Source organism: Lolium perenne, chromosome 7 (assembly GCF_019359855.2).
Source record: "Lolium perenne isolate Kyuss_39 chromosome 7, Kyuss_2.0, whole genome shotgun sequence".
Classification (NCBI taxonomy): Eukaryota; Viridiplantae; Streptophyta; class Magnoliopsida; order Poales; family Poaceae; genus Lolium; species Lolium perenne.
Window position 1 is genome coordinate 4,770,007 of NC_067250.2, and position 10,626 is coordinate 4,780,632.

General features: G+C 43.8%; 2 protein-coding genes across 2 annotated transcripts; both read right to left on the minus strand.

Moving 5' to 3' along the window:
* Positions 1-5,271: 5,271 nt before the first annotated feature.
* LOC127311617 (G-type lectin S-receptor-like serine/threonine-protein kinase B120) lies at positions 5,272-7,207 on the minus strand. The gene is made up of 5 exons (XM_071823762.1): positions 6,930-7,207; positions 6,533-6,743; positions 6,041-6,281; positions 5,798-5,948; positions 5,272-5,708 (listed from the first exon to the last, which is right to left on the minus strand). The coding sequence occupies exons 1-5, from the start codon at positions 7,044-7,046 to the stop codon at positions 5,406-5,408; spliced, it is 1,023 nt and encodes a 340-aa protein (XP_071679863.1). The 5' UTR covers positions 7,047-7,207; the 3' UTR covers positions 5,272-5,405.
* Positions 7,208-7,345: 138 nt separating this feature from the next.
* LOC139829913 (cysteine-rich receptor-like protein kinase 10) lies at positions 7,346-8,849 on the minus strand. The gene has a single exon (XM_071823763.1). The coding sequence runs from the start codon at positions 8,762-8,764 to the stop codon at positions 7,934-7,936; it is 831 nt and encodes a 276-aa protein (XP_071679864.1). The 5' UTR covers positions 8,765-8,849; the 3' UTR covers positions 7,346-7,933.
* Positions 8,850-10,626: the final 1,777 nt, after the last annotated feature.

The following is a 10,626-nucleotide window of genomic DNA, read 5'->3' on the forward strand; positions in this document are numbered from 1 at the left end:
CGCAAAACATGGTTCATCAGTCTCATGAAAGTGCTAGGTGCATTAGTTAAGCCAAAAGGCATTACTAACCACTCATATAAACCAAATTTTGTTTTAAAGGCTGTTTTCCACTCATCCCCTTCTTTCATCCTAATTTGATGATAACCACTACGCAAATCAATTTTAGAGAACATAGCAGCACCACTCAATTCATCTAGCATATCCTCTAAACGGGGAATAGGATGACGATATCGAATAGTAATGTTGTTTATAGCTCTACAATCTACGCACATACGCCAAATACCATCTTTCTTAGGAACTAGAATAACAGGAACAGCACAAGGACTAAGGCTTATGCGGATATAACCTTTGTCGAGTAGCGCTTGTACTTGCTTCTGTATCTCCTTCGTCTCTTCGGGATTAGTGCGATATGGCGCCCTATTGGGCAGCGAAGCTCCGGGGATTAAGTCAATTTGATGCTCAATACCTCGCAATGGTGGTAGTCCTGCGGGTACCTCCTCCAGAAACACGTCGCCAAATTCCTGCAAAACATTAGAAACACCAAGAGGAAGAGGGGTCATGTCGTTAGTAACCAAGACCGTACCCCTGTACAAAAGCACAAGAGGCATGGCCGTAGGATCCTCACTAAATTCTCTCATGTCTTCTTTGGTGGCTAATGAAACTAAGGAATTCACTCTCTCACTTTTCGTTATATCACTCACGACATTACAATTCGCTCGCCTATCTAGAGGTGCATCCTCCAAATTCACTTCAATCTTCTGACGAGACTCATTGACAATTTGTTGTGGTGACATAGGCTGTAAGTTAATTTTCTTGCCCTTGTACTCCAAGTGATATGTATTGGCTCGGCCATTGTGTTGCACAGAACGGTCATAGAGCCAAGGCCGACCCAATAAGAGGTGACAAACCGTCATAGGAACCACATCAAAATCAATGCAATCCTTATACGGTCCAATCTCAAACTCAACACGCACCATGTGGTTTACCTTCATCTCACCATTGTCGCTCAACCATTGAATATAATATGGATGCGGGTGCGGTAGGAACTTCAACTTCAGCTTGGTACATAACTCCTTGCTTGCTAAATTGCGGCAACTCCCGCCATCAATAATGACCTTGCAAGCCTTGTCAGGACCAACTAAAGCTTTGGTTTGGAACAAATTGCAGCGCTGAGTAGAGGCACTAGGCAACACATTAAGAGCACGCTGCGACACAACAATGGTACGAGCATCAGAAGGATAGGCATCTTCACCATCAGTGTCATAGTCATCATCGTCTGGAGCATTTGGATCAACATCATCTCCAGTCTCATACTCATTATCCTCATTGATAATCATGACTTTGCGGTTAGGACAATCTCTCTTGAAGTGACCCTTGCCACCACATGTATGGCAAAGCATATCGCGGTTGCGCGCTGTAGACATGCTAGAACCACTCGTACCTCCAGCAGACTCGGACTTCTTTGCATTAGATACATTGGAGACCGGTTTGCTAGGCGGGGTAGAGTACGGAACGGAGCGCGTCGAAGGCGCCAGCGCTGTAGAAGGCGCACGGGGTGTAAAACGCCCAGCTCCTGTAGTACGACCCTTAACCTTTGCTTCTTCAGCCAACTGTGATTCAGCTTCTCTTGCATGATGCAACAATTGATTCATATTGGTGTAGGTGTAATGACGAACAATGCCTTTAACATCATACTTCAATCCATTGAGAAAACGCTGCATTGTCATCTCTAGAGACTCACGGACACGACCACGCTGCATAAGCATCTCCATCTCCATGTAGTACTCATCAACAGTCTTCACACCTTGCCTCAATAGTGTTAGCTTATCAAATATATTCCGCATGTAATTTGTAGGCACAAAACGAGAAGTCATAACCTCCTTCATAGAACGCCATGTACGGATAGGTTGTGCACCATCTTCATCGCGGTTACGAACCAAAGAATCCCACCAACGCAATGCATAACCATCAAATTCAGAAGAAGCAAGCTTGATCTTCTTATCTTCAGAATAGTTGGGATGTAAGCTCCATAACTTCTCAATCTTGAGCTCCCAAGTGAGATATTCTTCAACATCAGCTCCTCCTTCAAACTTGGGTATGGAAAACTTGGGCTTACCCAATCCATCTTCTTCATCTTGTCCACGACCATTGCGGCCAAGTGGAACCCAGCCACGAGGACGATGACCACGAGCATTGTGTGCGTCATCTTCAAGCTCAGGATCTTCATCATCGTCTTGCTGTTGTTGTTGTGCAGTCAAATTCTCAATAGCGAGATGCATATCTGCAATATTGCGCTGGATATCCGTCATTTGATCAGCCAATCCAGTGACGGTGACATTAGTAGCATCCAGCGTTTGTTTGATCTCATCAACTGTACCCTTAAGCTCATCATCCTTAGAGCGGAATTCACGTCGCATCTCATTACGAAGAGCTTCATACTCCCTCCATGTGATGATATCTGCCGAATTCTTGTTTTCCTGGTTAACAATCTTATTATCACTAGCAGACATGATTAGTAGGTTAGTGCACTAAATAAAAAATATATGGTGGTACTCTCACAACTCACTCAAAACTGATAAGAAAAGGAAATCTTACCGTTCCAAAGTAAATTAGTATTGCTTACCACTTGTAGTAACAACTAGTGCACGGATGTAGCGAAGCGAATATCAAGGGTATAAGAACAATCACACGACAAAGCAGGGTATATGTGGGGCTGTAGGTAGGCTACCTATTTGCACCAATAACAAGCTCTAGCGTTGACCGTAGACAACCAAAGATACTCACACAAGGCGATATAATGGGGCAATGCAACTATATGGAGGAAAGGTTGCAATGCACTAGAGAGACGCTAGCAAAGCTCAACGATACAGGCACAATATTGCTCAACTACGAGTGCAGTAAAGAAAACTTAGGCCTTTCACTTGAGTCGACTAGCACTTCACTTTTCTTTTTGTATTTTCCTTTTTGTTTTGTAACACACGCAGCTATGTAGCTCTTTTTGCTTCTTTTCAATTTTCTCTTTTTTTTTGATTTTATGACTCAACTCCTTGATAACACGGCCAACAAGATATGCAAAGCACCAAAACCCTAATGAGCAGCCTGTCGAGCGGTAAAACTAGTCTCTTCTGGGGAAGTTCCTAGTCACGTATATCGATAAGCTGTGTCTATGGTTGGGAACAAGCACACTGTACGCTATGTGGACTCGGAGTAACAAAAACTGACACACTATGATAAACTAGATGATAGAGAAAACACAAACCCTAACAATTCTACTAGAAGAAAGATAAAGATACGCAAAAACAACTACGAAAAGCAACTAAAACTTGAAATTAGTGCAATCTAAGGCTATGGCAAACCCTAACCCTAATTTTTTTATGGCTTTTTCTGGATAGGAAACACTCACAACTCAACTATGGGGTGGATTGTGGATGGCTTACCGAGGAAAACTGGAAATCTGATACCAAGATGATAAGGGGTGGCCCGATCTTCTCAGTAAGCAACGGTGGTCATGATGATCTCGGGGTGATAGCAGCGGAGAAACACAACGATGTAGTGGATGATAACTTGTATGACGCAACGAGATCTCTCGATTGGTCCCTGTTGCCAGATGCAACAGCTCTCAACCCTGCAAGATATTCGCAACTCCACACACTTGCGCACCTAGCCGCCGACCACGAAGCGGTAAGTTGCAACCGTCTACTTCCCAATGGAACAGCAGATCACACAAGACTTAAACAGAATCTACACAATATCCAAGCAATATGGTGTAGGGAATTCAATAGTTTTGCAGAGCAAACAACTAAGAACTAGGGTTTATCTTAAACGTGGTCTAAAGCAGCTAGGGGGTCGTCCAAGGCACTTATATAGGCGTCCGGGACGAGTTCTGGTCGAAAAATACAAGTAAAACCGACCCAGAATAGATCTGGTTGAGACAGACTCGGACTGGTCCGGTCTGGAATCCGGTCGACCGGGCTGTGGACCGGCCGGTCCGGTCGGTGGTCCGGTCAACCGGTCGCCAACCGGGAAACTGCGAAGTTTCCGGTTTCTGCCCGCTACGAGGCACTCCCCTCCGTTTGGCGGCCGGTCGACCGGGCCAGGGACCGGGCGGCCCGGCGTGGGGGCCGGTCTGACCGGGCGCTGGACCGGCCTGGACTTCTTCTTCTCCTCTCGCGCATTCCTCCCGCTCCTCCCTCGCGCGTCCATGAAATATCTTCATGTCCAGCCCCTTGTCCAGCTTCACGTCCATCTTTACGTCCAGCTGCTCCTCTCCTCCTCGTGCGATGCTTGTCTCCTCTTCATACCTGATGATACATAAGTAATAGGACTTAGGTAGTATAAAGTTCTCATCAATCAAGGTATCGTTTAGGAACAAGTTCACCTGTTGTTTAAGTAGCTTCGCACGAGCTCGTGTCATTGGTCCAATCCTGACTTCATTGGACTTGAGCTTCACAGCAGGTTCATCTTCAGTTGGTAATGACGGAGGTAGTAGTGAGGTTGGGATGTCCTCATCAGAAACCCCAATACGGATAAATGCCTTAGACTGTCTATCAACTCCATTTAACTAATTACCAAAGATATTTGTAATATCGGTTGGAGGTGGAAGATCATATGTGAAATTAACCGTGCGCCAAAGTAGTTTAGCTAAAGGGAAATTTATGAAGAGGTGTTCAATAGTCTCCTGCTCTCTGCAAAAAAACACATTTCGTACACCCATTTCACCGATGTTTAGCTAAATTATCTTTAGTAAGCAAAACCAAACCACATAAATATTTTTATCTTACTCATCCTCGAAAAAAAAATTTATCTTAAGAGAAACTTTAACTTTTCATAGGTATTTTCTCAAAAAAGGTGTGTGGTCATTCATACGATCCTCATACATATATTTCACCGTAAATACGCCATTGGTTGTCAAACTCCAAACAAATCGATCATTCTCTCCATTTAGATTAACATATTCCTACATGTTCTTATCTTATTTATTTTTAGCGTGCATGGATCCACAATGCATCCCGTTTCATACGGGAATCAATCAAGCATGAAAGCACCTTATTCAGTAGCAGAAAAAAGACAAAAGTCCAGTTTGTCCATTCACAGCTACCTACTTCGAAATCTTATTGCCAAACTCCAACGAGAACATTATATTTTATAATCTACATGGTCATATATATCCTAAACCTACCTACCTTTAATGATAATTTTCAATAATTCTAATAAAGCTTAAGAGAACGAAAAATACCCGTTTCTAGAAAATTTCGTACCATTGTTAGAAAATTGGTACAGACACAATTGTATTCATTTATTTATTGGCTTTGCACACATTCAAGTTCTTGTACAGGGAAAAGGTGTATTACCACTTAGACCAATTCACTAAAAAGGGCTCACTAAAAATCACATGACAGAAAAAACTATCTAGCAGTTATGATAGATATGGTCACATTATTGACACTGCAGGACTTAGTATTAGCAGATTCTTCTTCATCTTGCACGTTTAAATTGAAATATGCTGGGTGCTTAGGCTCACGCAGGATCATAGTCCTGCTTCCTAACATTGCAACAACGTCGGGCATGGTCGGTCGATCACTTGCTTTCTCTTGTAAACACAATAGAGCAACATTAATGCACCTCATCATTTCTGTGCAGTGACAGCTAGGAAGCAATGAAGTATCAACGAGCTCGATCCATCTTCCCTCTTCAAACAATTTCCAAGCCTGTATGAAATTTCATTACATGCTTAGGTAGGTTACCAAATGATGATATCATTATTTTTATGTTTTGTTATGGGTGTCTATGCACTCACATATCCAAGGAGATTGATGAAATCTCCATATTGGTTGCCACCAGAATTCTTTTTCCCACTAACAATCTCCAGCGTTAAAACACCAAAGCTGAATACATCGGATTTGAGAGAGCAGAGGCCCTGGTAAGCATACTCGGGAGCCATGTAGCCACTGGCACATTAAGTAATAATATAAGTCAACAAAAATATGATAGAATTTTAATATATACATATTTGTAGATGTCTAATTAATCGAAAACTTACTATGTACCGACCACTCTTCTTGTAGTGTTTCCTTCATTATTATTTGAGTTGAATATTTTGGCTAGACCAAAATCTGAAATTTTAGGATTCATTTCACTGTCCAATAGAATGTTTCCTGGCTTAAGATCTCGATGTATAACCCTTAACCGAGAGTGCTTATGCAAATATAGAAGTCCTTCAGCTATTCCTTCAATGATCGCAAGACGTTTGTTCCAGTCCAACAAATATTTTCTATTTTCGTCTGCAGATGAACTCAATGTCAGTACAACAACAAATAAAATAAATAACTAATAAAAACTATCAAAATTCATATATCACGGTTATTAATGGATAACTCTTAAAGTAATAAAACGTCCATTATCGAAAAAATATTAATGGAGAACAGTTATAAACGTAGGGTTGCTAGAACAATAGGTTCTGATGTAATATATTTGGAGCATCAATGTGACAAACTTTATTTTAACCTATGAATTTTGCAAAGAAAATATGTACCAAAGATGAAGAAGTCCAAGCTCTTGTTTGGCAAGTACTCATAGACCAATATTTTCTCCTCTCCTTGAGTGCAACATCCCAGGAGCCTAACCAGATTTCTGTGTTGAAGTTTGGCTATGACCTCAACTTCATTTTTGAACTCTATCAAACCTTGTCCTGAATGTGAAGCAAGTCTCTTGACAGCTATCTCCATTCCCTCAGGAAATTGACCCTAAGAAAAACATTTTAAATTTAGGTAATAAGAATACACCGCAATCGGTTTCGTTAATGATGCACTAGTAAGTTCATAGTTCACAAGTAATTTGTATCTCTTAAGAACGCTGATGAACTTTTGACAAACATGGTTTTTTTTTATTTAGCAGAAAGACGAGGATTACAAAGGGTGATATGCATGTACCTTATAAACAGGGCCAAATCCACCCTCTCCAAGTTTGTTTTGTTCGGAAAAGTTACTTGTAGCCTGCAGTATCTGATGAAAGTTGAAAACTAAAAAGTCTGAGAACTCAGCTCCCATTTCCCGAACTAGTTCATCTCCGCCTTGCAAATGGTGAATACGACGTGTCGGTTGAAGTTTAATTGTTACTACAAAAGTAAAGAAAACAAAGAATCTAGTATTTTTAATTTACATAGATTCATATACCGGTGCATGTACATTCTGATGAGCATTTGTGTAGCTGAATTACCAACCTTTTTTTCTGTGCCGATTACTGTAAAAGATGAAGCAAGAAGCAACTAGTGCTACAGAAACAACTACAGATATGGAAATTTTCAAAGGCTTGATTCCATGTCCTATAAAATGATACATCGATGTCAGATTATGAAACTTTTTGTTACCGGTAGGTTAATCCAGTAACCGACCTTCCCCAGCACCGGTGGTAAACAGGCTAACCGAGCAAAATATCCCAAATTTATTTGAAAATTTTGAATTTAAACGCGCAAATCTAGAAAGTATCTGCTATTCAAGTTCGATGAGGATCGACATGTCACAGCGGTAGCGCTGCGCGGTTCTGGACTCGCGGATGTCCAATGTCTGAGTCCCCATATTCCACGGTACTACTGGTCTAACTAAATACCAATGTGGTACCGGCTGTGTAGTGTAAAACTCCAGCATAAACACCAATTAACACCTACTAACAAATTTTGAATTCAAAATTTAGTTTCTGAATTTGCTTGAATCCTGAGTCCCTACATCATGATTATGATAGCTACCCCTATTATATCGGCAGTACATTGTAATTGTAACGTTTCAACTGCTTGGGGACAAAATCAAATTTCATCAAGTATATGTCTGAATTGACAGAGGTAATCCTTGGTCAAAGTGGATTCCTACGGGTGCAATCTGAGCTTAATTTGCACTTTGTAAAACTCAACTTAGACACTAAAAATAAAAGTATAAATCACTTAGATAGCATGCATGCATGTACAATTGTACATACTCTTGCCTGTCGAAGGAGCCCGTACTGGCGAAGCTGGAGCGATGGACAAGGGAGACATCCTCTGCAAAGGTTGACCGTTGTAAAACTGAAACAGCTCGAACCTGATGTTGCAGCGCAGCACGAGGATCCGTCCTCCCTTGAGCACGGAGGTGGTGGCGTTGACCATGCCGACTAGGTGCTGGAGGCACGCCAGGCAGTCACCGGCGGATAGGTCCGGCGTGCACTGCGCCAGGGAGTAGAGCGCCCGGATGGGGCTGTTGACGGAGTCCATGACCACAGTGGCGAACCGGCTCTGCGAGGTGGCTGCGTACGTGGCGGTCCTGTTCAGCAGGACGTGCACAACGTCGGCTACCACTCCGGCGTCGCCGATGATGGTCTCCTGATTCCAGGACTGGAAGAGCGTGGTGTTGTCGGCGATGCCACTGGCTGCCGGGCCGAGGAACCCGTCGTCGCCGGAGAATCCGAGCAGGCAGCTCAGCTTGGCGTCATCGCCGTAGTCGTAGTACACAACGGCGCCCTTGCTGTACGAGCACGCCTGCTGCGCTTCCTGAAACGAGTCGGCGATGCAGTCTTTGCACGCAGTGGTGTTGACCATGTCGCCACGGCAGAGCGCGAGCGCGTGCACCGCGTTTGGGGCTTCGCCGGCGGTGGCTTGGGCGAAGAGCTCTGGAGAGGCGGAGGCGTTGGTGGGGAGAGTGGCCGCGAGGGCTGCGAGGTTGGACTGGTAGTTGCTGTTATGCGTGTAGTTGCCGTCGTTGCCGCAGACTCCCCCTGTTGTAGTCGCGGGCAGCGGCATTAGAAGGAGAAAGCTAGGAAGAGAAGCAAGAAGCCCGCCATGCTAAGCTTGCGAAGACGCAGGTTGTCCCATCGCCTAGACTAGTGAACTTTTTTTTTTTTTTTTTTTTTGAACAGCGGAGCGCCCCAGAAGGGGCGAGAACCTTGCATTAATATAACAGAGGGAGTACAAAGTGATTACAAGGAATCCCATCAAATACAGAAATTACATATGGATCCCTAGCATTTGTAAGAAAGACCTTGCTAAAAGATGATACAAAGCAATCTAGTCCATCTTCTTTCCCCCTGCGGAGCAGGAAGTTCAGATCGCTGCAGCCATGGTTGAAGACGGGGACAAAACCACTTGCCTCCAACCCGGCAGATCCATCAACGCCTGAACTCGAACAGGGCCTCCCGACGGAGGTTAGATAAACGCCGGCAAGTGGAGCCAGCAGGAGAAAGGCCATCTTGGCCAAAGATTTATGCGCCTCATCAACTGACACAGAGAATATGCTCCAATATAATCTGGTTCTTGAGCTCCAAGGCCTCCCTAGCTTAGCAGCAACCCTACCTACTTCATCCTCAAACACCACCATGATGTCGGAGGGAGAGAAGAAAGGTAGAGGCAGCTGAAAAACCAGAGTAGCAGAGGCACGGCACCACCACGCCGAATAAACCAACTAGCCGTCAAACCCAAAGAACCTGCCACTGTCTTGGGGAGGTGAGCATAGATGAAAGCGGTGTTGACGAACCAGAAAATTCCGCTTATTGAAGAAGGCCTCCTCAGATCTGCAGCAAACCACCAGCTTCCACCTCGAAGGCACAGTGGTGCGCAACATCGACGAACGCCCGGCGTTGCGGAGAAACACCAGAGCGATGAGCCTCCAAAAGGGAGGGAAGACGGCCTTATTTGGGGAGATGCCGCGTTCCATCCACCTCACAAGCCTCCACTCCTGCCACCAGAGCAGAATCGCAAGGAAAATAGAACAGAGGATGGTCAAGATCTGGCCGATGAGATCTTGATACCTACTCCCATACTCCACAAAGGGTAAATCTACACTAAAACAGATCCTATTACTAATTCCGGCGCTTGCCCATCGCCAACTCCAGCCAGCAACGCCAGCAGGAGCGGCTTTGGATCGGCCCGGCGAGATGGAGGAGACGACCAGGCGAGAAGTTTCGGGGGAGAGCGAGAGGGGGTAGCACCTGGAGCCGCCGCTAAGATCAGCCTAGTGAACTTAAAATGGCCTTGCATGCTTATCATTTAGCTTTGCAAAATCAAACAGTGGAAAACTGATAGAATGTTTAACTTTTAATATCCGTTGCTTCCCGAAGTATGTAAGTGGGGAAAAGTCAATAGCAATGTTTTACCACTGGAAGGGGAAAGGCTTCGACGTACACCATCAATATCAGTGCCACTTGCTTCTTAACCAAAACCATATCCTCTAAAAATGGCCTTTATCCCGCTTTATAAATAAAGGAGTAACCACTATCATACAAGAGTTCGGAAATAAGAATGTGCCTGGCAACAGAAAAATATGTCCAACAAAAAAGAAAAAAAAATAGATACAATCTGCAGAGCGCAAGGATGATAATGACGAAACGACGAAGCAATACTACAGAAAAACGTGCTTTGTTGTGTTTGTCCACCTTTTCCATGTGTCAAGTACCACGAAACACGGCAAAAAAAACTTTGCCTTTTATGTCTGCGAGACGACAAATAAAACAAGACGCTCAGATGGAAGCGGACTAAATTTGAACTATAGGTTATCTTTCGCTTGTTCGTAATTTTTTGCAAAAATAAATTTAGATGCACGATATGTTGTTTCAATGGAGATACCTGTTATCACCAGAATTTGACCAAGTCAGAGGTGGGCCACGATC

Coding starts and splice junctions, on each gene's coding strand:
- LOC139829913 (XM_071823763.1), bottom strand. CDS start 8,764: ATGCCGCTGCCCGCGACTACAACAGGGGGAGTCTGCGGCAACGACGGC.
- LOC127311617 (XM_071823762.1), bottom strand. CDS start 7,046: ATGGGAGCTGAGTTCTCAGACTTTTTAGTTTTCAACTTTCATCAGATA. Junction 6,744..6,929: donor GATTTGGCCCTGTTTATAAG/GTACATGCATAT, acceptor TGTTTTTCTTAG/GGTCAATTTCCTGAGGGAAT. Junction 5,709..5,797: donor TCATCAATCTCCTTGGATAT/GTGAGTGCATAG, acceptor AATTTCATACAG/GCTTGGAAATTGTTTGAAGA.